Below are 27,738 nucleotides of genomic sequence, written 5' to 3' on the forward strand. Positions count from 1 at the left end.
GACTTTTAGGGGATGTTTCTCCCTATTTTCTAAAATAACGCAAATTTTTTCAGGCTCGTAACTTTTGATGCGTAAGACTAAACTTGATGAAACTTATATATTTAAAATCAGCATTAAAATGCGATTCTTTTGATGTAGCTATTGGTATTAAAATTCCATTTTTTAGAGTTTTGGTTTCTATTGAGCCGGGTCGCTCCTTACGACCCGTTCGAACAGTTCGTTACCACGAACTGTTTGATTTCAGTTATATTTTAGAAAGTTAAAAGTTTAAAAACTTGACATGAGGTGTCGGCTGTAGACTGAAAACTCAAATAGCAGAGGTTGAAGGGAGATATTTCATTTAGACACCACAAACAGAATAGCATATTTGAAGTAAGTAAATATACTTTAAAGCTCCAGAACGGTAGGTCTTGGCCAGATATCAGGCTACAATAGCATCCTAGGCTGACCTAACCTAATTGATAGCTTAAAGTAGGCTAGGGCTTTGTCACTTATGTTAAGGAAAACAATTGAAGGTTTTTCATCTTAGAAATATACTTGACAATTTTTTTGTTTGTTCTGTCATGGTCCAGTAGGTTTGCCTTTAGCTACATAATTACCTATGGGACCCAGAGAGGAAACCTTATTTTGGTGCCAATACAGGGACTTTATTGGTCAATTAGTCATTGTTTACGTGCCTAGGCTAATATTGAGGCAGATAAAAAGTATGCTCAGAATATGCTAGCCTAAATGTAAGAAGCCTATGTTTGAAATTCTTCAAAATTGATTTGGTGTAGGCCTATACTAAGTTTGCTTATTAAGTAAATTTGGAGTTTGCAACATAATTTAGTAAAGCTTTACTTTCATCACTAGGTTTTTAAAATGTGTTTTACTGCATATAGCAAGATTCTCATGATTGCACATTGTTTCTTTGTAATTATTACTGAAGTGTGTTCATTTTTTAGCTTTTAAAATCCCCCTTCAACAAAACTAAAAATGTGTAAAGTGGGTAGGGTTTTGAAGTCAAGGAAAATGTTTGGGTTGGGCAATATGAATAAACAATGACATAAAAATAATATGTAATAATCATAATATAGTTTGGCTATATGCAGTAGGGCTAATTCAAAAAAAAAAAACTCACAACAAGCTAAAATATCCTACCTTTGAACTTTTAAAATCACAGAAGCTTGCCCTTGACTAACTGCAATTTCTGGCAAAAATAGGGCTGCAATGACAGAATATCATTACCATAACAAACAAGACTTAATCAACCAGCAAAAGTATATCATAAACATCAACTAACAATTCAACCAATCGAACAGTTTGTGGTAATGAACTTTATTAAGGAGCAACCCAGCTCAATAGAAACCAAAACTCTAAAAAATGGAATTTTAATACCAATAGCTACATCAAAAGAATTGCATTTTAATGCTGATTTTAAATATATAAGTTTCATCAATTTTCGTCTTACGCATCAAAAGTTACAAGCCTGAGAAAATTTGCATTATTTTAGAAAATAGGGAGAAACACCCCCTAAAAGTCATGAATCTTAACAAAAATTACACCATCAGATTCAGCATATCAGAGAACCCTACTGTAGAAGTTTCAAGCTCCTGTCTACAAAAATGTGGTATTTTGTATTTTTTGCCAGATGGCAGAACACGGATGCATGTTTATTTGTTTTTTTTCCCCCAGGGGTGATTGTATTGACCCAGTTGTCCTAAAATGTTGCAAGAGGGCTCATTCTAATGGAAATGAAAAGTTTTAGTGCCCTTTTTAAGTGACCAAAAAAATCGGAGGGCATCTAGGCCCCCTCCCACACTGATTATTTTCCCAAAGTCAACAGATCAAAATTCTGAGATAGCCATTTTATTCTGCATAGTCGAAAAGCCTTATAACTATATCTTTGGACACAACTTACTCCTCCACAGTCCCCATGGGAGGGGCTACAAGTTACAAACTTTGACCAGTGCTTACATATAGTAATGGTTATTGGGAAGTGTACAGACATTCTCAGGAGGATTGTTTGGTTGGATGGAAGGTCTGAGAAGAGGAGGATATATTGGGGAAACTTTCCATTGAGGAATTTGTCATGGGGGAAGAAAATTTCCATGAAGGGAGTCTAGGATTTACTAGCATTATTTAAAAAAAACAATGAAAAAATAGATATGCAAAAGTTTTTTTCAGCTGGAAGTAAGGAGCAGCATTAAAACTAAAAACAAACAGAAATTATTACCCATATGAGGGGCTCACCTCCTCCTAATACCTTGCTCTTTATCATCAATTCATAAAATTCAATTCTTTTGGTGTATCTATTTTGTTTTTCTAATTTGTTTTTTTTAGCATTTCTGTTGCTATTGAGCCTGGCTTCTCCTTACTACAGTTTTTTACCATGAACAGTTTGATGATTCAAGGTACAACCTTATGTTATATACTGAACTACTATACAAGAAAAAACTAACTCATGTTAGTGATTGGACAAGGATGAATGTATTCAGCTGATCTCAGGCTATGAATGTAAAATCTATTAACGTTTTCCAACATTAATGCTTAGCTTATTTAGATATAATTTTTCTTCTTTACAACATTTATCTTAAAATAAATCCATGAATGATAGAATCTCTCTGTAGCTTATATGCTTTTTTATAATTTTAAGATCTTGTGTTCAAGAATGGACAGTATTTTCCATGATGTCTTATGGATGAAATCATTGTCCAAAAGATATGAATTGTCTTTTGGATTGAATGTTGGATTTTAGTTAACAAGGTTTCAATTCATTTTCTCACAGTAGAATTTGCAAAAGTAGTAACTAATAAATTTGGAAGGAGCATTAAGGGGCATACCTGCTTGTACCATGGATACGGTCTCATGGCATGGTAGCAACCATTATATTTAAAAAGAATATTAATTGGGGAATTGAATGGTATCCTACTGATGTTTTGTTATTATTGTGCATCCTTGTTAAGAGCTTAATTCTCCAGTGGTTCTTGTTTATGGTAAATCCTAAATAAAAACTACTTATGGAATGGAAAAAAGTAAAATAACAAGAGAGTAGGACTATTAGGTTCCCAGTTCAACATGCGTTTCACATATAATAGGGTAAGACCCTTGGTACTTGTACAGCAATTGATCCTGAAAAAATATTTTGACTGCAATATATTACAATCAAAATATGTTTGACTAATAACCATGTACATTCTTAATCTTGGAGATTGTATGAGTAGTTGGATTGGCTGACTACAGTCTTATAAAGTTTTTTTTTTAATATTAAAGCCTAGCTTATTTAAATACAATTATTCTACTAACAAAATTTATCTTTGATTAAATCTATCCATGATTGTTTTTGGCTTTTTTATATACTTTTCTTTTAACTTTAAGATCTTGTGTTTGAGATTAGAGTTTTGGGCAGCCTTTTTTTTATTTATTTAATCATGATTAGGATCGAGCTGGAAATATGACTCTGTGATTAGGTTAACCATTGAGTTTTGGTTCATGTAAAATTGTTAATGTTTTATATAGATAAAATTTTCAAGCTAATCTCATACTTCTTAAGAAAATTTAAGTAAATACATTTTTTAGGTATTATAATGAAGATTTAGAAATAATGGAAATTATAAACTAGAGATTAGCCATGCAGCTACTGGCTATCTTACCCTGGTTGCCCCCATGAAAACCAATTATAGGGTAAAGGTACTGATGATTCAACAGTCTCCATAAAAAAACACTTTTCTACTCCAGTGGGCATAATTTAAAGAATTTTGGTTTGAAAAGAGTTTAACTATTTAGGAAAAATATCTACAGATCTAACTTTTTGATTAGAAGTTTGAAAATTTATCGAAAAGGGTACAAAATTCTGATTTTCTTAAATTGGAGTGTTTTCACCTACAAATTCAACAGAACAAAAAAGTTACCTGTTTTTGACACAAGTTGGAACCCAATTTGACACTTATTGAAATAGTTGGGGAATACTTGTGGGTGGATCCTGGGGCATTCAGCATGCCTATTCTTTTTACTTTATTTCTTTGTTTCTCTTCACCTTCTTTTAATGTGTAAATGTATAAAACCCTATTTGTATAGGGTAAACAAAAAACTGGAAGAATTGCTTGAAGTATAGGGACCAAAGTGGGTAATCCTATGGAGTGTAATTGTGTGACTTAGGTCTCTATAATATAATGTGTGATATAATAGGGTGATATAGGTGTCTCTGTAAACACAATCTGGAATGGCAAACTTCCTCTCAGCTTTAATGGTCCAGCAAAAATTTCTTTGTTGTTTACAGTGAAAGTGTTGTCAACATTTGGTTGTTTCAAAGTTAATCTGTGATTTTAATCAACTTTAAAAATTTTAGTTTTGACTATCCTTTGTCTGGAAAGTCCAAAATTCTTTAAATATGAATTTCTTCATGGACACCAAGGATTTTAACATGTATGTTAGTATTATATTAGTGCATGTTTGTTAGTATTAGTAGTTAGTATTATATAGTAGTTTGTTGTCATTATATTTGACTTGGTGGACTTTAATTTCATATTTAGGTTCTTAGTTTTATCGGAAAAATGGATAGGATTTTGATGGGGTCATTTTTGATAGTTCAATGACACACTTTAAGGATCAGCAGGTCATCTATGTATTAACAGCTTTTAGGGAATCTTACCAACTTAATTAATCAATACTACATACAAGAGTAGTCTTAACAAGGTTCCTTGAGGAATTTCATGATAATTAGGGAGGGGTTCAGAGAGAATATTCTGTATTTTACAGCTTGGGATCTATTTGATAATTGAAAGAAAACATGCCCAAACTTCACTAAATTAGGGTCTTCTTCAAATTTATTGAGTGATAATTGAATTAAGGTGTTGTGATCAACCAAGTCAAATGTTTAAAAATATGAACCAACAGCAATTCTGTTGGTTGGTCTGTGTGTCTGTCTGTCCTGGTTTTGCTACTTTAGGCACTTCCAGGTAAACTAGGACAATGAAATTTGGTAGGCGTATCAGGAACCAGATAAGCTTAAATTAGAAATTGTCGTTTCCCCGATTTGATCATATGGAGGAAGTGGGGGGACTGTTAAATCGGAAAAATAAGAAAAAATAAGGTATTTTTAGCTTACAAACAGAGTTCCCCAACAGGAGTTGGGGGGGGGACCTACAATCTTGGGAAGCGCTTAGAGTGGAGGGATTGGGATGAAACTCGGTTGGAAAAATAAGTATAAGTCCTAGATACATGATTGACATAACCGTAAAGGATCCGCACTCTTTGGGGGACTTAGGGGGAGAGTTAATTCTGAAAAATTAGGAAAAATGAGATATTTTTAACTTACAAAGGAGTGATCGGATCTTAATAAAATTTGACGTTTGGAAGAATATCGTGTCTCAGAGCTCTTGTTTTAAATCCCGACCGGAGCCGCTGACGTTGGGGGGAGGAACCTAAAACCTTGGAAAACACCTACAGTGGATATATCGGGATGTAACTTGGTGGGGAAAATAAGCACAAGTCCTAGATACATAATTGATGTAACTGGAACGGATCCGCTCTCTTTGGGGGAGTTGGGGGGGGGGGAGGGTTAACTCTGAAAAATTAGAAAAATGAGGTATTTTTAACTTACAAAGTAGTAATTGGATCTTACTGAAATTTCATATTTAGAAGGACCTCGTAACTCAGATCTCTTATTTTAATCCCGACCAGATCCAGTGTCATGGGGGGGGGGGATGGAAATTTTGGAAAACGCTTAAAACAGAGAGATCAGGATGAAACTTGGCGGGAAGAATAAGCACAAGTCCAAGATACATGACTGAAATAATCGGATCAGATCTGCTCTTTGGTGGAGTTTGGGGGGGGGGAGTAATACAGAAAAATTAGAAAAAATGAGGTACTTGTAACTTATGAACAGGTGATCAGATCTTAATGAAATTTGATATTTAGAAGGATCTTGTGCTTTATAGCTCTCATTTTACATCCCGACCAGATCTGGTGTTCTAATCCCACGATAATTTTTGTTTCTTCAATAACTAAATTTTAAATTTTTTATTTTTTTTTATTTTAGTGTTTTTCAACCGGTTTTGGCTCTTGAAAGCATCTTGTAGTTTGACTAATTTTTCGCCAGTGTTGTGAAACTAAAGGAATTGCTAATTTGTCTTGTTTGTGGGACCCCCCCCCCCCCCGAATAAGAACTGTTCAAGGGGTAGGGGCAACCAGGGTAAGTTACCCCAAGGTGCCTTGGCTGGGGGCTGACCACTTTGTTGAAAATTTTCAGTTTGATTTGAGTATTCTTGGCTCGAGTTGGGAGGGAGCTGTTATGATTAATTTTTCCCCTGATACCACCAATCCTAGGAACAGCTCTGGTTGATAGCATTGAAAAATATCAATAAATTGTTAATCACATTGGATTTCAAATCAAAGCATACGGAATAGATGAGTGTGGAATATGAAAATAGTATTTTCTTTTGAATTTGATGTTGGATTATAGTTAACAAGATGCCACTTTTTTTTCTTATAATAGAGTTTCCAAAGGTAATGACTAATAAATTTGGAAACAGCATTAAAAGGTATACAAAGTGGCGGATGCATTATTTAGCTATTAAATTAGTTGAGATACCCAAAAATCACCAGTAACTGTATTCCTCTTCTACCATTGTTGTATTTCCTTCTCATAAGCAGTCTTCATACAGGACAACTATATTTACTACCCCTGTCCTTTCCCGATTCTGATGCTACAGATATTAAGGCCAGGCGGATCAGGTTAACACTAAAATAAAATAAAAATTGTTTCGTTTGACCTTTGTGGTAATATTTTCTAGGACTTTATACCTAAATACATCCTTGGTTATGTGCAGTAGCTTGTTGCTTTTTTTAAAGTTGGTATTATAACTATTGACAACAAATAATAACCAAAAATAACAAAACCAGCAAAAATAATATTGATCTTTTCTGTATCAATCAAACTGTTGCAACAAAGTTAGACATTAATTTTTTTTTTTTTGCAGAATAGCGGATTAAGATGTATGTACACTCAAGGGTAACTATGGGATGAGGTTAAAATTGCTTCTGCCCTATAGATAGTGTTGTCAAATTAACGTAAAATAAAAACTCAGTAAGGGTAAAATATGGTTCTCCCTAAGAAACATAAGAAAATTGGTGTTTTGGAGATGTCCTGTAGCTATAAGACAAGTTGAGAATTTCTTTTAAGCAACACTTCTGCTTTTAATGAAATATTTTGGTTATTTTGATTTTCTTGGGCTTCAAAAAGGCAATGCCCCCTCATCTAGAGCTTCATCAGTTTAATTTAATGTCTGATTTTTTTTTTTACATCTATTAAAAAAAATATACCATTATTTGGGAGTAAAATCAAACTGGCAATTTTATTTGTATATTTTAACCTAAGAAATGTTACCCTTACAGCCTTTCATATTAAATAGTCACATTTCTCGTGTCACATACTTGTTATTTTTCATTTATTTTTAAAGGCACCAAAAACAAGCAAAAAAGTGGTTTGTAACACTTTGCTGACTTTGATTAACTCACCATGATCATAATAGCTGAGTATTCAGCCAATAAAATCGTTTTCGACAGGATATACTGGCAAATCTAGCTACTTTTCTTCAGACTCAGATTCTGATCACCATGCCTGTTCCAAAGCCCACTCCCCCCAAAAAACCTCCCCCCCAAAAAAAATCCTGGATACGACCCTGAGAATTATATATCAATTTCTACATTCAATCTCCCCCTATCTCCCCCTTATAACTAACTTTGTATTTATCTGAAGATTCTTTCAAAACAACCGCTGAAACACAAGGGCCATTTAAGTAGAATAAGAATTTCTTTAAAGTCACTATAGTCAGTAACAACACATTCTGTAGCAATTGGTTGAAAAGCAGGCTAAATTTTAGTAGAATTTTAGTAGAGGTCATTGGAACTTCCGATTACCAATTGACTGAGCCCCCTCCATAATTTATTTGACCACCCCATTCACATCAAGTTCTTCTGAAAAAAAAATTATCTACGGAAGTCTCTTCTTTAGGGAGTATAAACGCCGACTCCCAGGGGAACAATGGCATGAGCACAAGATATATCTGGGATGTGAAATTTTAAATAAAAATGAGGATATTAGTTCTACTTTTGCCCTCAGCAGTGACAAAAATCCAGATCATTTAGATCTTGTTGATGAGGTAAATTTTATATCTGAATCGAATGGCTTCCCATATTCTTTTAGAAAGGCAGTTGAAATAAAAAAAAATCCATAAATAGAGACTTGCTTTAAATAGATACTTGAAATATTTCTATTAGCCCAATTTATAATAACGTAAAATTAAAGGATTCACATAATTTTTTTTCTTCAGTCTGAATTAAGATCGTCTGACCACACTTTTAATGAAAATTTATTCAGTAGACAAGCTAAGTAAATCACTAAGCAGAGAATTTTTGCTGAATCTAATTGACGAATAGTCTTTCTTTATTCTGACTTGATTTGTTTGACCCAGTCTTTGTTCGGCTCTGTTAAGAGTTACTTCGAAAGGTTAGTTTTCCTTCTCTTTTTTTGAGCACTGAAAATGGCTGGACAGAAATCCCTGACAAAATATCTGCGTCTGTCATTTCTGCTTCTTTTCTGTCCACTGCTGGACATCACCCTCATTTTTCTTGGCTATTTGATACATTTTTTTCAGTACCTTTATGATATACCCCTACCGTTCAAGAAGTGAAGATAATCTAATCCTAATAAAATATTGCTTACTTGTACTTGGGGCAGGAGTCAGGTGTTTCTGCCTCGCCTAGCGTCCAGGATCCTTGTGACCTCTTTGGACCGCGTTTCGCAATCTGCTGCCAATTGTTTTGCAAATAGGAGTCACTGGGCCGACCATCTATGTCCAAACTTCTTAAAGTCACCAGTGGGACCCATGTCAGACTTAATCAGGGTCGACCAGTTCTTCTTTTGTCCTCCTTGATGCCTCTTTCAAGTGACTTAGGGCTCAACTAGAAGGATTCGACGGGGCAGGTATTCCGGTAGTCTCAGCTGGACCTGACCCAGTCACTGGAAACGGCGCTTTTTAATGATGGTAGCGACATCTCTTCCAATCTTGCAGAGTTGGCGAATATGGAAGTTAGATATACTGTCTTGCCGGCAAGTTCCAAGGATTTGGCGTAAGCATTCATGTTTGAAGGCAGCTTGTGCTCTCTCGTGTTGAAGCTTCAAGGACCAATTTTTGTATCCATACAGTAGGATGGTTCGGACCAGGGCCGTAAAGATTCCACTTTTAGTTGGAATAGACATTTCTCGGTGGTTCAAAAGGGATTTTCTAAGGGATGCGAAGCAAACTGCGCCTTATGTATTCTTTGCTGGATTTCTTCAGTCTGAAGAGCCATCATTGCGAAATATAGAGCCTAGTTAGTTAAAGAACTCAACCCTTACTAGCTGAGTTTTGTTTACGCTCAAAGATATTTGGGTTGGATGATTCATGGTCATGAATTTAGTTTTCTCTCTGCTTACTTTAAGTCGAATCAGATTTGACCATTCAACAATATCATCTAGCATCTTTTGATCATGCTCAGGGTCAGAGAGGATTTCAACATCATCAGCGTAATCGATGTCGATCAACGACAGATTTTTTCAAAGTTGGGCACCATTTCGTTGCATTAGGGTATTTTCTAGCACCCAGCCTATACAGTAGTTAAACAGCATTGGAGAGAGAACACAGCCTTTCTTTACTGTACTTTCGACTAGGAATTCTTCAGGTTCCTTGCCATAGATTCTTATCCGGCTTGTTGACTCTGAGTAATAGGCCTGATTAAGTTCAATAAACTTTACAGGCGTTTCGTTGATCTCTAGGGTTTTCCAGGGCTTGTGATGGGTAACGGAGTTCAAGGCCGCGGTGTCTTCGAGGAATATTAAAGCTAGAGGTAAATTATACCTTTGGAAGTGTTGGATAATAAGTCGGGCGCCGAAAATATTATCAATGCAGCCTCTACCTAGTCTGAAGCCAGCTTGATTTTTGCGGGTATTTTTCTCCTGGGCACTTGTGAAACGATTCAAGAGAATTATCCTAAAAATTTTTACCGCGATATGTATAAGACTTATTCCCCAGCAATTTCTACATTCAGTCTTGTCTCCTTTCTTATAAAAGGTCAGTATAAGGTCAGTATAATTGAAGTTCTCCAGCCCTTTGGGAAGGAATTAGTTTTCCATGCGTCTTGGCTTGGATGGGGTCCTTTTTTCAGTGAGGTGGCGGCTTCCTCAGACATCTTTGGCGATCAATTCGTGACGCACGTTTTATTCGCTTTTGATGGTCTTTGATTGCTTTTACGGGCCGGTCAGATTATTCCTTTGCTCAACTAAGGAAAGAATATTGACAGAGATCCAATGTTGTCGCTTCACTTTTGTGTTCCCTAGAAACTTCCCAGCTGTCGCCGAAATAATTGGCTTGAATTGTCCCCATTTATCCTCAACACTTAAAGAATCACAATCTAGTGCATCAAAGCGGTTAGTCAGTCCTAAGCTGAGGGCATGTTTGACAGTTTCATCCTTGAGTTTACTGCTATCAATGCGAGGTTTTCTTTTATTCTTTCTACATGCTGCTAGACGAAGGAGAATTTTTGTGATGATCAGTTTATGATCTGATCCAGATTTCAATCCAGTATCCGCTCCCTTATAAGAAAGTGAATCTTGAAATGAGCTTCTCCACCGCTGTCAGATGAGTACTTAGTCAATTTCGGCTTTGGTAACGCCATCGCTGGAATATCAAGTTAATAGGTGGCTTGGCTTATGCTGGAAAAGAGTATTGGAAACAGTCAGCTGATTCATTAGGGCATAATTGACTAGCCTTTCACCATTTTCGCAATGTTGACCTAATCCAAAGTTACCAATCACTTTGCTAGTGATTTGGTCCTTAGGTCTCTTTCTTGCATTGAAGTCTCCAGCTACAATTAGGAAGTCTCGCGTGGCTATAGCTGAAGTCACGGTCTGTAGTTCCGTGTAAAAATCGTTTTTCGTTTCGTCTAGTGCATCACGTGTAGGAGCATAGGCTGACAGTAAAGATATGCTAGCTGGGCTGCCCTTGAATCTAATCTTGGCTAGACGAGGGGAAATTTGTTCCCATTCTAGAAGACCATTTCTGGCTCTTTAGCTTAGTAGAAATCCTACACCGTGGAGTCCCGAGTTGTTCTCTACTCCTGAATAGAAGAGATAGAATTGTTGGAATGAATCAGCGGCAGTAATGACTTTTGTGCTAGAGACACACATTCTTGTTTAGGATAGGCAGAGTGTATCGATTTTGTATCTTTCCATTTCGTGTGCGAGAAAGACGTGTGCGAGTAGTTTCATCTTTGGCAGATCGCACCTTCCAGCAGCTGATGTTCAGTTTTAATTTAGTTTGCCTAATAGTGGTACAGGGTTTATCTATAGTTATGGCTAGCATATTTTTCAACTTCAGCACCAAACTCGAAGTCGTGTCGCCTTCTGGGAACGCCGTATCATGATTGGCTAGCTTACTTCTCGACACCCGTGCCAATACGGAGGCTGCGTCGCATACCGGGGACGCCGTAGACATTTTCAAATTTTTACGAGGTCTGAGATCCAAAGACGATTTATGGAGACCTATTTTACCGCAAGGACCCCAATCTTTCAGGTCACCCGGAGCACAGTTGCCACCGTTTCACTCGGCGTGGAGCTAAATGGTGTTTGCACCCCTTCACCACTATGTGGTGCACTGAAGGGTTTTCACCGCTGTCTAGGGACGGAGGATCGAACCCCATTAGCTACAATTCCACCACAGCCGTGAGAAATGTAGCCTTAGCTATGATCCTTTAATCTCAACCTAGAAACAGTAGAGACTTCAGGAAGAGAAACAGAAGAGGCTTCTAATAAAATTTACCTAAGTATGATAAAATGTATTACTTTAGAAACATCTTTGGGCTATGTATTTGCACATTAGGAGGCCGGGGTAAAGTACAGAGGGTCTGCCAGCAAAATGTAATAGCTACAATTTTTCTGATGTTGTGAAGCAAGAATTGTTTTCCGATTTCTTGCCCCCACTCTCCCTAATATCCAAAATTATAGCCCAAATTACATGTTTCCCATCTATTTTGCCACCTGTCTTTGTCTTTTCTCATGCTAAATTGAAAGAGACCAGCGAAGGAAACCGGTTTATAGTACGTCAATGCATGAACAACTTGAGTGGTAGGGATATATCGTACAGCTACAATTTTTCTTGTTTGTCATATTTCAATCCTGCTTGTAACTCTTTCTGTCTTTAACAGCTCACAGAACTAACAAAATTTTATTTTAGCTAATTTCACTATTTTAAAATTATAATTACTTGTACTATAATACACTTTATCATTCTGATAACAATGGGCTGAAGTAAGACAGACGACCCTTTTAACCGTGTAATGCAGCTATACACAAAACAAAATCGTATCAAACCTGTTGGTGCCAGCCTCTTTGGACTTTAATGCTGGAAAAATTGCAAGCTCTTGTAAAATATTTCAGTAAAAGATTCAAGATAGGCAAATCTACGTAAAAATAAAAATTTTACGGAGGTCTGTAAATTTATGATAAAATGCGTAAAATACTTCATTTTACCATGACCAATTTTACCAGTTACCTACAGACGACAAAAAATGTGGGGATTCTCAATCCAAATGAATAAAAGTTCCTCTCTCCATCCAACTCAATTTCTATAATAAAAATATTACTAAAAGTTTATTGCGTCAAAGCACAGCTGTAAAACTATTTGACTTAATAAAAATCTTGATTCTAATTATAATTCAATAATTTCTTTGTTAAGCAGACGAATTAAAAATCTTGGCAAAGATTACTTGAATTAAACAATACTAAAATTATTTCAACTAAAAAACAATCATAAACTAGCTTAAAAAAGAATGTTTTCCAAGAAAGAAGTTTTTCAAAGAAAAGTAAAGAGCCATAATAAAACCTAGAATGAGCTAAAATTAAGTCTCATTACAATTAAAACTTTATAAGAACAAAAATTACAGTGATCGATAAACTGAAACCGAAATGAACAAAAATCAATATGATTAATCACATTAAACATAAAGATGGAAGATACTGATATGAGTAGTTATATGACTTATCAAAAGTACATAAATTTGAAATGAAGTATCGAGTTGACCGTAAACGAGCAGAAAATATCACAAATAAGAGTAGCGTTTTGATAGCCCCCTGATCAGCAGATCATAATTTTGACTTTACTAGAAACTAAATAAATTTTTAACAGTTTGGCTTTTGTCATTGTAACATTGAAGAAATACTGATGACATATTAAAAATTAATTGTTAAATGATTGATTGATTCTTCAATAATGTTCTGCTCCGGCAAACTAAGTAGATTGCTTTAAAATTACCAATTTTTCACTTGTAAGGTTTTTAATAGAATCAAAAGAAAAAATTTGATATAAAGAATATTCTTTACAAAAATCAAAGCTAAATTGAAAGTTAGAAAGGTAATTATTCTAAGTAATACTTTTTTTCCCTGTAATCTTGATTACAATCATGATTTTCTTTGTTGTTCTTATTGTTTTGATAAATTAAAGCTATGCTGTTTAGCCTATATTTTTCAGTACCATAAAGGATAAACGACATATTGCAGGACTTTCAGAGAGCCTGAGAAGGGAGTAGCTTCACTTTTGTCTGTGGTAACTCTTGTTTATAACCTTGATTAGTTTTCTGATAGTTATCATTATAATTATTGAAACCCTTTTCCATACAAGTAAACAAATAACTGGGCACTGGAAAAAAAGAAGAAAAATAAGGAAAAAGAACACTATACAACTATGCCAATGTAACTCGTGTAGAAGGAGTTGGTTCCAAGCATGTTTTAAAATCTTTTAGTTCTGTTTTTCAATAAGTTTAGCCACAGTTATACTAAGATCTGTTATACGAAGATGGTTGATGAGCTTAGAACTGCGTGTTGAAATGAGATATCTCAGTAGGTATTTTGGAAAACAGAAGGAAGTGGAGCGGATTTTCAATTTATAAGTCTACGTAAGAATATTCATGAAGGGTGATTTGTAGAGGATGTGAGGGAGAGCAACAGTGTTGACAGCATTGACAGATAACAGCGTTTTAAGTGAAGCTTAGCAGAGGAAGCATATGAAGCTGATAGCTGGCGTTTGATTGTTTTGCTAGGAGAGTCTATGAGAAATTGTATTCCTAATGGGAATGCTAACATAAATCATTCGGTCGGATGATGGATTTTTGAATTTTCTGGTACGATTTCATCAGGAAGTGATTTGCACTGCGTCGGGCTTTTCAGTGTGGGATTCAAGACAACATTTGAAGTATTCTGTTGGCAGTTTTTGGAAAGTTCAAGAAATTTTGTCAAAAGTTTGGCTGAGGTTATAAATGTCATCAGCACTAGTGACTAGGGAGATATTGAGGCCAGAAAGAACGCACGATACCTGACACTAGCCTTGAGCTTCGAGGACATGTTTATTGAAATTACATGGTGAGGCAATAACTTTCTCAACTGATACAGTTCAATCCAGAGGCATTGTCATTTCATTTTTCTTAAGAGGGATTTTAAATCGGGATCGTAGCTTAGCATACATATCCTTTTGAGATCCGATGATAGCCGGGTTTTCTCCTCCTTTAGCAGCCCTTGAAAGCACGAGGAGGGGGATCAGGGAGTCTTAAGACATAGCGAAAATCATGACTTGCCAAGGCAAGTGAACTACCTGTACAAGATGCATCCGGCAGAGCATTAGCAACAATTACAAGAGCGTCTGTACGTTCAATACCATGTGGAAAGCCAATTGATGTAGAGACGGAACATTCTTCTTTAAACTCGTTTATGAACAGTAGTTCGTAAAGTTTGCATAAGCTAGTTACTAGAGTAATGGGTCTGAAAGATGTAAGCTGACTGGAGGTTTTTCATTTTTTTTTCGAAATAGAAGAAAGATCTTTAGCCCAGACCGTTGACAGAACCACTCCTTGTGTAAAAATCATTTGTGGAAGTAACGTGAGATGTTCTAAAAGTGCAGGATCTCCATTTTCGATATATAGAGCGTGAATCCCATCTATGTCTTGTAACAGCTTTTTCTTAAGGTGCATAATAGCATCAGCCTCGGACGTTACAGATACTGTATAATCAGAGTCAGGAGGGAATGCATGCAAATTGGTCAAGCTCTTCAAAATATTTTTATTCAAGCTGGGGGTCTGGTGGAGTGAATGTTGTTCTGCTAATGAAGTTATAACAAAAACACACTGCTGAAAACACAAATCGTTTTCAGTAAGCCACACATCATGCTCTGGTCTTTCTAGGGCTTAGAGAGGCTGTATCTCTACTAATATTTGTGGTAATTTCTATAATATTTTTTTTTTAGTTAATATTAGCAATTTTTGAAAACTATCTTCAAAAGTGTTCTAGTACAGTGAGTATAGATTTGGCCGGACAACTATGAGTTATTTATTAAAATGAAATTAATGCTGGCAACTGAGTATTAGTACCCCAATAAAAGGGTTTAGAAAAATCTTGCAAAAAGTTGGCTCTATAAATAACTGTTTGAGGTATCAAATTATACTGATCATGTCTACCAAGCCTCACTGCCATAATTTTACTATTTAGTGCCACTTCCATCAAAATGTTTGCCTGAAAAAAGTGATGGAGAATCATAGAGAGTATTAGGCAAAAAGCCAGACAACGCCTAACTGGTTTCATCACTGAAAGAGGAAAATAGATTTAACCAAGTTTAATAAATACTAGTGGTCTCACATAACCCAAAATGGTCAATAATATTTGCTTACATAATATTTGTAAGTTTTTAAATGTCTTTTTGATTGGTGGATTATTTTGAGCTTCCTAGTCATTGACCATTGCTCAGAATAAGCTACTATACAAAAGGTATAATATAAATCCACTATTTGCTTAATGAAGCTCCTACAGTCACCTTTTGTAACAGTTTGATGAAAAGAGAGAGTACAGTGGGGTAAATGAATCTTCATAAGTTTATGCTTCATTGTAGATTATTGCTGGTTTATGTTTTCTTGAAGTGCTGCCAAAAAAAATGATTTGTGTTTTGAATGTATCATTCAAAAACTTTTTCCACTCCAATAAAACAAAACAAAACAGAGAAACTACAGTATTGATTTCCATAAGGATTCAGTGTTGCCTCTCACAGGGATTTTGGGCTTGGTAAAACAGTAAAGAAGAAAAAACCAATGCAGCTTCACATGTACATGCTTGAGATTAAAAAAAGATTGCAAAAAGTTGTTTGGAAGCGATAAAACGAATGCACCTCAAACATCCATGGGAAGTTTTTTGCTGAAGATCCAATTATTATCTTTTGATTAACTTTATTTATTAACTATGATATTATAAAACAACATAATTAATTTCGCTTTTATAGATTATAAGTCATGGACGACACTTTGGCTCCAACACCCACCAAAGTGGGGATGACAACAAGATTGTCACTGTTTCGACTTCCTCAAACAAATAATGACACCTTTGTTGAATCACCAACGACGTTTGAGAACCTTTGCCAGAATCTTGAAGATTCAATTGGTCCTCTCTCTCGTCCGAAGCCAAGTACCAGAAGATCAAGCGTGAGAATGAGCATTGGGCCTGGACCAAGAACGTCTGAACCAATTGAGACTCCAAGGGAAGATCGAAGGTTGTCCTTATTTAATGCGGATATGAGCAACATTCCTCATTATTCTACCAATCGTCGCTCCTTATTTGAGGAAAAAGAAGCAGACGAGATGGTTGAAACACTTCTAGAAGATCAAGACAGTGTTGTACAGCTGTTACCTCTTGAAAACAGAAGAACTACTTTCGGACCAGAACCAATTAAATTGTCTCGATTTAGCCTTGGGGGAAAAAAAGGTAGAAGAGAAACTATTGGTAGCACTGGAGAAATTGAATATGCAAAAAATACTGAAAGTCCACAGTTCAACCTAGGTGAGACATTTATTGATACAGAGGTTACATCCGTTGGCAGAAGAGTTTCAAGAAAGTCAGTATTATATGGTCAGAAAGGGAATATGTCACAGTTAGAGGAACAATCCAGCTTCATGAACAATACTGCTTTAGATGCAATTATGCAGTTAGAAGAAAATCCTTTAATAAAAGGTAGGCCACTTAAACTTTTTTTTTTTGCACCAACTTTGCAAATTCTTAAAAATCTGCATCAATGCTGTCCATAAATTAAGAAAATTATATATAAACAAAAAATGAATTACTAAATTTTTATATTTGAGGTAAAAATGATTCTCATTGCTTGTAATAATGAATTACATTTAGAGAAAAATACAGCAGTTATTTCCCACTACCTATTTCTGTTGTATCACCCTACAAACAAGGGTTTCAAATATTTTTATACCTGTCTTGTGTACGTACAATAGGTTAATGAAAAGAGATATTTTGTACATTTATGGTGATTTTGATGACGGGTATGCCTGTGAGAGGGAGATATGGGAAAGACCTTGCTTCCAAACAACTTTTATTGTTTGGAAGCAAGGGGGCGTTTGGGGAGGGGGCTTGGGGAATCTAGACGGCTCTGTTGATTCCTTTGGGGGGATGGGTACAGGCCATTGAGTGCCAGAGGGTCACGGCCAATCTACATGGCTGTTTTTTGGCCGGGGGGGGGTCGAATGGGTCGGGCTACAGAGGGCAATTCATTTTCTGTCATCTCCTTCCGTCATGCTTCAAAGAGTTAGCTCCACAGATAAGTTTCATAAAGTTCTTGTAATTGTAATAAAACAAATTGCGAATTAAATGGCCATGTTGCGTCATCTTGCAAAAAATAAAAGCACATGTACAAAAACTAATTCTTTGTAAAGATCATATAAATTTAGTTATATCAAGGAATTTAAATTTCTTAACCCCTTTAGCAATCTCAGAAAGTTTCATCAACACTAACAATGTATATCCACCAACAAATGATATTCAATCGACAAATAACAGACCTATCAATAACCTCTCAAATTTTCTTAGAAACTGCTCTTGGTGTCTATGCCCAGTAAAAGCTGCAAGAAATGCCTCAGGCAGGGCACACTCGTAGCTATTGAGACTTTGATGGGCCTGTAAGATTAATTTAATGAAAAGTATACACCTTTGATTCGGGTCTGAAGCCTTATGGCTGTATTACTTAGATAGCGATACTAAAGCCTAAACGATAAAATCTGTTCCTTCAACAAAGGAAAAGCTGCCAACTACCTAGTTTACGTGCCTATCAGATGCATACACTTTTTTGGAAGAGGGAAGGGATTACAATATTGTTTCTTGATAATTTTAATACGAAATACCTTGAAAATTTATGCTTTTGAAGGGCGATGGGTCGAGATGCCCCCCCTTCCCCCCAGTGAACATTCATACCTTTAACTATCTGCTTTGCGCTAAATCAGGCCTTTTTCATCCAATTGCATCAAGCTGATTGTATTTCAGTTTATTTAAAAAAAAATTGTCAGTTCAAATGCTTCGAAGGACGATAAGTAAATAAAAGACTTGCAATTAAAATCTGACTTTTAACTTTTTTAGTTTGGGCAATTAAATAAGTTTTAGTTAAGTAAATAAATTAAATAAATTAAATAGATTAATAAATTTTGGCAATTAAAATTTGGCTTTGACTTTTGCAGATTCTTTTGTTTCTATTGAAATCACTAGTCACACTTTAGCATAAACAGTAGGGAACGAGGGGTTGATAGATCCCCTCTTGATATTCATATAATGTATTTATGTTTTTTAAATTCACTTTAATGAATAAATACAGCTTTTTTTTATCTATTTAATTGAATTCGAAAATCAAAACAATTTTTAATTATTCATGGAAAACTTGAGACTATGTCTAGTTTCCATTGTGTAATTATCCTTTTTCTGTAATTTAAAGAAAGCAATGGTGAAAAATAAAGCTTTTTGCAATGGACACATACCATAAAAAAGGAAGAAATGAATGATACCGCCTCATAAGAGAAAAAAGGAGCAAAAGCAGTGATACTTTTGAACTGACACTGTTAATAGTGCCTCGAAACCCTCTTGCGAGGGCAATTGGACGTGACTAGACGCGTCTAGTCAAATCAGAAAATCACTTCACTTGCTTTTTATTTATTTTATTTTGTTTTTTTTTAAGACGCGTTTTTAATTTTTTTTTAATTATATACCATGGCTCGTTCCTTACTAGGTTGCAACTATTGCTACAACCATGATTACCCTTCATTTAACCTCTAATACACCATCATCTACCCTCCGATTGCCCTTCCTGGCTAAGTGGTTAGCGCGCTGGTTTGATAATTCTTGGTCCAAGAGGCACGGGTTTGATCCCCGTCGTAGCCAGTTATTTGATTTGGGATGGGGGTCAGTGGCGTAACTGTAAGCTCAGCCAGAGTCAACCCAGCTTTAAATGGGTACCTGGAGACATCTCGGGAAGGTAACCAGGAAGGGTGTGTGAAAGCACAGGATGGCTGACACCCAACCCCAAATTGCACTTCCTGGCTGAAGGGCTACGAAACGAAGATCAGCACCGCTGGTTTGGACTTTGAGGGTCTGGTGCCGTCATACTTACTTACTTTACGCCGATAGCCCTTCAAATCCTCTTGTGATACCCAGAAGTTTCAGTTTAATATCCTCACCCGTTCCTTAGTTATTGTCCATTCGCTTTTTTAATAACAAACATGCCCGTAGTGTTTTTGGGTTTTGTTCCGCTTTCATCTAAACATTTCCTTAAGTTTTACCTTAGCTCTCTTGGGCTTTTTGAAAACCCAGGATCAAACATCCCCCATTTTTCCGATAAGAGACCCTTATATGTAGGTTTCAGCAGCATCATGTAAAGTAAAGCAGCATAAATCCTTTGTTTTTCCATTAGCTCGATTTTCGAAAAGATACCTATCCATTCCTATTTTGTTTTAGATCTAGATAACAGTGATTTTTCAGAACTTAGATCTGTAATGGTATGTTTTCTTGGTTTTTGGATTTTAAATGATAAGCTATTGCACTGTAATGAAAAGTATATACGTAAGCAAGTCAAACGGCGATTAAAATACATTTCGAATAATTTAATTAGAACTTTATATAATTTAAAAATAGCAGCAACAATGCTGCATAATGCTGTGACGTTAAAACGGAAATAAAACGGAAGTCTATTGGCAGTATCGTGTTTCAATGCCCGGTTGAACGAGCTCCTTCCGAAGTTTCTATGACAAATCCTTCCATACGAATTGCCGTGGCGAAGAATATATATCATGAAAAGAGAAATCACCAATGCAACAGCACAAACACACACACACACAAAAAAAAGAAAAAAAAAAAAAAAGAGAGAGACAGAAGGAGAAAAGGAAGACTGTTTTCCTAAATTAGTGATTAATATAGACCAGCACTTGAATGAGGCCTTAACCCTACTCATCCATACAATCACATAGGTCAAACAGCATAGCCACACACAATCAACCATAAAGAATAATCCATGGACAGGCAGTCATGTCGTCAATAAGTATAAGTCGTCATTTACCAAACAATAGAAAAAATAATATAGACAAATAATTCAGAGGCAACACCCAACATAAGGGCTCATCAGGAGAATACACTGGCCTATATAGGGTTTCGCCACTCTAAATTCTCTACCCAGCACAGTGTTGTGGCTACCACAGAATATCCATGGCATCCCCGTGTCAGGTATCACCCCCAAAATATATGCCTATGAAAGAAAAAAAAACAGCAAATGTAAAACAACCAAGTAAAACCAAAACAAGCTTATCCTGTTAATATATCCCTCCCTTTAGCAACAATAGGTAAACTAAATATTATAAATTTTACCAAATCACAAATATTAACACATTGCAAAAAACCTGAATGAATTAAACAATTATAGAATTCATCTTTACCATGCGGCTAATTTTTAAGAAAATCCGCTCAATTAGAAACACAATTCAAAATAAATGGCGCTGCGACAACATTTCTCGAACCTCCGAAATTAGTTGAAAATTTCTTTAAGTATTTCTAGATAATTCTTTTGATATTTATTTAAAAGTTCGTTATACTGAAAACTAATTTTTTTTTAATTGCCAAGTTAATTTATTTGCAGAAAAACCTCTTGATATCAATTTTTGGCTTAAGATTTTACATCTATTTTTAAAATCAATATAATTACTACAAATCCTTGCATAACGAAGTAACTGTGAAAAAACGCTGAATATATGATATTTGAGTGTATATTACTTTCAGGGAATGGGAAACTAATCACTTCAAAATCAAAATCATCCGTTTTATTATACATTTTAAAACTTAATTTATTATTAGCACAAATATTAATATTTAAATCTAAGAAATGATCTTCATGACCAGCGCCATGACTAGGCTCAAGAATAAGCTCTGATGGATATATATTTTTAGAAATATCAATGAAATCCTTACAATTTAAGACCAAAATATCATCTAAATATCTTTTATTATTTGACAAAGCATGTTTTAAATTAATTGGATTATTCTTATCCATCATATATTTATATTCTAGTTGACTTAAAAACAAGTCAGCTATAAATGGGCTGGCATTCCCCTCCATGGGAATTCCCACAATTTGCTTGTACAAATCACCCCCAAATCTTATATAAGTATTGTATAAAACAAATTCCAATAACTCAAAAATCATATCCAAGCTGTAACATCTCAAGTTAACTGTAGTATTAAAGCAATTTGTCCATATAGCTTTTTTATTATAAATGTCTATTTTTAAGAACCTTTTACTAGATAAGAGGAAAGATTTCTTGATAACAGTTTTTAAATTATCAAACACTACATTAAGTGATAAATTAGTATACATTGTCGCAAAATCGAAAGACTCAATTCTTTTAGCTGAAACCATTGTTAAAGAATCTATCACCTGCAGTGAATTATTAACAGTCCAATATGGATTAAAATTCGAAAATTTTTTAATACCAGAACAATAGGTTTTAAGTTTATTTACAATTTCCTTTAAAATTAAAGAAAGGTCAGTAGCAGCAATGCGGGTTGGACATTTAGCTGCTCCAGCAATAAACCGTGGTTTAGGGGGATTCTTATGAAATTTTACAGTCCAATATAGGAAAGAGAACTTTTTATCATTGTCATTTATTTTAATATTAAAATTTTTAAAAAGTATTTCTTCAGTCTTTTCAATTAAATTCTCATCCTCTATGTTTACCTTTTCGTAAACATTAGTTGTGCATAACTCCCTTTTTAAGATATCACAATACAGCTTCTGACAAATTATGGCAAAATTATTATTAGCTTTATCCACTGGCACAATTACAAATTCATTCTTTAGATTATCAATTGCTTGTATAATCTTCGCATTATAAAATAATGATTTAGTGTTACTATTTTTTAAGTTAGAGTATATTTTATTTCTTATTCTACTAATAATTAAATTCTTCCAATTTTGAAAACTCTCTTTATTTTTATTCTCTTTCTTACACCACTTATCAATACATAAATCAAAATCATTTTCCAAGCCATCAAGAACACTTGATGGTTTCAGATGATGAGAAAGACGGAAATTAGCCCCTTTATTCATTATGATTTGAAGATCATCTTGCTTTATTATTGACAAGTCCCCTGTTATAACATGTTTGTAAGTAGGATTTACAAATGGGCCAAGTTGCTTACAATTACAAACCGGTTTCCAATTTATATCACTATCTAGTCTTTTTAGTATTAAATTATAATTAAAAATAATTTGCCCAATAGTTTTTGAAAATTTATAAGTTAAAACTGGACTATCATTATAATTCAAATTACTAGGAAGGGCCTGTTTCACATGCCGCTGATTTAAAATTTCTGGTAAATTAATATCTTCAATCTGCTTACAAGTAAAATTAATAGGTAAATATAATCTGTTATCCTTATTACTAATCTTATCGAACTTTTTCTTTTTTGAAATAAATTTCGTTTTAGTTAGAATGCAAATTGTATCACATATTACTTTAAAATTATAATCAAGAGCTGTATTATTCTTAACAATCCTGAAAAGTTTGATTAAATTCCTCTTGGATAAATTATTTAGACATTTTATTACAGAAATCATACCCCTAGGTTCAAGTAGCTGGCATAGATCTATAGAAAGCATATGTACATCTAATTAATTTTTTCTATTATTTTTCCTATGTCCTCTCGATCGTTTTTTACGTTTAGTAGGACAAGTAAAAGAAGGATGGTCCATAAAACCATCAATACATGAGACATGTCACCATAGTTTGCTACACGATCATTTAGCCCAAAAGGATAAGCTGTACCAAGAGTATGGATCCAGAAATCCTCCTGTTTACGAAGTCTTCTCTTCTTTATTTAAATTTTCTAACTCTAAATTTTCTAAAATTGTGACAGTTATATCTGATATGGAACATGTACCATATTACAATGTTGAACTAGATAGTTATTAGTTTTTTCATTATTAACTGTTGTCTTATGTCCAGAAAATCTTTTATATATATTATTAGTTGTTTCCCCCACATATTGTAGGCAGCATTTATTACATTCTAATAGGTAAATTACATTGGTTGTTCTACAATTAACATTACCACGTAACTTGCATGCAAAATTTTTATTATACAATGTACTCTTAACAGAAGTCCGTGGGACAAAATGATCTTGGCAAAGAAAACAACGACTTTTACACTTACTAACTTTCAAAAAATCGTTCCGAGTTCCGAGGCTAATATTTGTGTTTTGTTGCATAAAAAGTTATTGAAAATAAATCCAAAACAAACCAACATCCAAATCAAAATCCAACAATCAAAGTCCAAAAAACATGCCAAGGTCAATAGGTCAATAGGTCAATAAATACATAAACAAAAACATGAAAGAACATGAAATTTGCATAAGTGCCATCTCACCAATAATTAACAATATCAGGTTAAAAACCTGGACGAGGGTAAAGGTCTGTCGGGGAGAAAACTAAAAAAAATTTTCTCCACCAGCACTGGATCCAACCTGGAATAATATCATGAAAAGAGAAATCACCAATGCAACAGCACAAACACAAAAAAAAGAGAGACAGAAAGAGAAAAGGAAGACTGTTTTTCTAAATTAGTGATTAATATAGACCAGCACTTGAATGAGGCCCTAACCCTACTCATCCATGCAATCACATAGGTCAAACAGCATAGCCACACACAATCAACCATAAAGAATAATCCATGGACAGGCAGTCATGTCGTCAATAAGTATAAGTCGTCATTTACCAAACAATAGAAAAAATAATATAGACAAATAATTCAGAGGCAACACCCAACATTAGGGCTCATCAGGAGAATACACCGGCCTATATAGGGTTTCGCCACTCTAAATTCTCTACCCAGCACAGTGTTGTGGCTACCACAGAATATCCATGGCATCCCCGCGTCAGGTATCACCCCCAAAATATATGCCTATGAAAGAAAAAAAAACAGCAAATGTAAAACAACCAAGTAAAACCAAAACAAGCTTATCCTGTTAATATATCCCTCCCTTTAGCAAAAATAGGTAAACTAAATATTATAAATTTTACCAAATCACAAATATTAACACATTGCAAAAAACCTGAATGAACTAAACAATTATAGAATTCATCTTTACCATGTGGCTAATTTTTAAGAAAATCCGCTCAATTAGAAACACAATTCAAAATAAATGGTGCTGCGACAACATTTCTCGAACCTCCGAAATTAGTTGAAATTTTTTTTTAAGTATTTCTAGATAATTCTTTTGATATTTATTTAAAAGTTCGTTATAATGAAAGCTAAATTTTTTAAATGGCCAAGTTAATTTATTTGCAGAAAAACCTCTTGATATCAATTTTTGGCTTAAGATTTTATATCTATTTTTAAAATCAATATAATTACTACAAATCCTTGCATAACGAAGTAACTGTGAGAAAAACGCTGAATATGTAATATTTGAGTGTATATTACTTTCAGGGAATGGGAAACTAATCACTTCAAAATCAAAATCATCCGTTTTATTATACATTTTAAAACTTAATTTATTATTATCACAAATATTAATATTTAAATCTAAGAAATGATCTTCATGACCAGCGCCATGACTAGGCTCAAGAATAAGCTCTGATGGATATATATTTTTAGAAATATCAATGAAATCCTTACAATTTAAGACCAAAATATCATCTAAATATCTTTTATTATTTGACAAAGCATGTTTTAAATTAATTGGATTATTCTTATCCATCATATATTTATATTCTAGTTGACTTCAAAACAAGTCAGCTATAAATGGGCTGGCATTCCCCCCATGGGAATTCCCACAATTTGCTTGTACAAATCACCCCCAAATCTTATATAAGTATTGTATAAAACAAATTCCAATAACTCAAAAATCATATCCAAGCTGTAACATCTCAAGTTAACTGTAGTATTAAAGCAATTTGTCCATATAGCTTTTTTATTATAAATGTCTATTTTTAAGAACCTTTTACTAGATAAGAGGAAAGATTTCTTGATAACAGTTTTTAAATTATCGAACACTACATTAAGTGATAAATTAGTATACATTGTCGAAAAATCGAAAGACTCAATTCTTTTAGCTGAAACCATTGTTAAAGAATCTATCACCTACAGTGAATTATTAACACTCCAATATGGATTAAAATTCGAAAATTTGTTAATACCAGAACAATAGGTTTTAAGTTTATTTACAATTTCCTTTAAAATTAAAAAAAGGTCAGTAGCAGCAATGCGGGTTGGACATTCAGCTGCTCCAGCAATAAACCGTGGTTTAGGGGGATTCTTAATTTTTAATTGTAACAAGATCGTGGACGGAAAACTGTTTAATTGTAAAATGACTGAAGAACCTACAATGGCAACAGCCGAGGAAGCTGCTCAAAGAGTCTATGCCAAAAAACTTGCGGCTGATAGAGAAAGCAAGAAAAGAAAGCGTGCCGAGGAATCACAAGAACAGCTAGAAAACAGGCTTGCGGCTGATAGAGAAAGTAAGAACAGAAAGCGTGTCGAGGAATCACAATATATATGTATATTGTCAACTGATGAAATTACAGACCGGGCCACGGGGACACAAATGACGACCGGGACACGGGGACACAGGGAATATAAGTGACGACCGGGAACCTCAAAGAGAAATTACAGACGGGGACACCGGGACACAAATCACGACCGGGACACAGGGAATATAAATGACGACCGGGATACAGGGACACAACTACAATGGGGACGCCGGGGGCACAGGGAAGATATATATATATGACGACCGGGACACAGGGATTGTTCGAAAAGAAATTATAGACCGGGACACAAATGACGACCGGGACACCGGGACACAGGGAATATAAATGACGACCGGGACACTCAAAGAGAAATTACAAACTGGGACACCGGGACACAAATGACGACCGGGACACAGGGAATATAAATGACGACCGGGGCACAGGGACACATCATTAGAATAATGAGGTATAAATCTGAATACGGATTGTTATTCCCATGGACAATTATATGTTGCATGTTCAAGAGTCAGTAAACCTGACAATCTATTTATGCGCACAGACAATGGGACAGCGAAGAATGTTGTATATTCGCAAGTTTTACGTAGTTAAAAACATATATATATATATATATATATATATATATATATACTAGCTGTTGGGGTGGCGCTTCGCGCCACCCCAACACCTAGTTGGTGGGGGCGCTTCGCGCCCCCCCCCAAGCCCCCCCGCGCGCGTAAGTCGTTACGCGCCATATTAGTTACGCGCCATTGTAGTTGTGTCCCTATGTCCCACCTGTGAATATAGATATATATATATATATATATATATATATATATATATATATATATATATATATATATATATATATATATATATATATATATATATATATATATATATATATATATATATATATATATATATATATATATATATGTTTTTAACTACGTAAAACTTGCGAATATACAACATTCTTTGCTGTCCCATTGTCTGTGCATATAAATAGATTGTCAGGTTTACCGACTCTTGAACATGCAACATATAATGGTCCATGGGAAAACAATCCGTATTCAGATCTATACCTCATGATTCTAATGATTGCCCTTGAGCTTTGTTGATGGGGATTGCTAATCGACCATTCCCTGAGTCGCCATCGTCATTTATATATCCCCCTGTGCACCCCGGCGTCCCCTTGGTAGTTATGTCCCTGTGTCCCGGTCGTCATTTATATTCCCTGTGTCCTGGTCGTCATTTGTGTCCCGGTGTTCCAGTCTGTGATTTCTCTTTGATTGTCCCGGGCGTCATTTATATTCCTTGTGTCCCGGTGTCCCGGTCGTCATTTATATCCCCCTGTGCCCCCCGGCGTCCCCATTGTAGTTGTGTCCCTGTGTCCCGGTCGTCATTTATATTCCCTGTGTCCTGGTCGTCATTTGTATTCCGGTGTCCCGGTCTGTATATACATTCGTTTTTTAGTTTTGTTTTTCTCCTTTATTTTTTTCCTTTTTTTTCTTTTTTAGTTTATTTAGATTTTTAGATTTTTTAGTTTTTTTATTAGTTTTTAGTTTTTTTGTAGTTTTTACCATTTTTTTAGTTTTTTTAGTTTTTTTTTTTACTTATGTCCTGGTCGTCATTTATACTCCCTGTGTCCCGGTCGTCATTTGTGTCTCGGTGCTTTGTTGATTGCTAATTTATATTATATTTATATTTATATTTTTTATATTTATTAATATTTTTTTAGTTTTCTTTTTCTCTTATTTTTCAGTTTTTTCCTTTTTTTAGTTTTTTCTTTTTTAGTTTTTAGTTTTTTTTTGTTTTTTACCTTTTTTTAGTTTTTTTAGTTTTTTTAGTT

At 34.8% G+C, this 27,738-nt stretch overlaps 1 protein-coding gene across 1 annotated transcript in view; it reads left to right on the forward strand.

The window, feature by feature from the left end:
• Window positions 1-233: 233 nt before the first annotated feature.
• LOC136040110 (nuclear pore complex protein Nup107-like) overlaps window positions 234-27,738 on the forward strand; it is a 104,308-nt gene continuing 76,803 nt past the window's right edge. Inside the window, exons 1-2 of the mRNA XM_065724205.1 lie at window positions 234-372; window positions 16,332-17,056. Coding sequence (XP_065580277.1) covers window positions 16,342-17,056 — 715 coding nt within the window. The 5' untranslated portion in view covers window positions 234-372; window positions 16,332-16,341. The remainder of the gene's footprint in view (window positions 373-16,331; window positions 17,057-27,738) is intronic.

Source organism: Artemia franciscana, chromosome 20, assembly GCF_032884065.1.
Source record: "Artemia franciscana chromosome 20, ASM3288406v1, whole genome shotgun sequence".
In the NCBI taxonomy this organism is placed as follows: Eukaryota; Metazoa; Arthropoda; class Branchiopoda; order Anostraca; family Artemiidae; genus Artemia; species Artemia franciscana.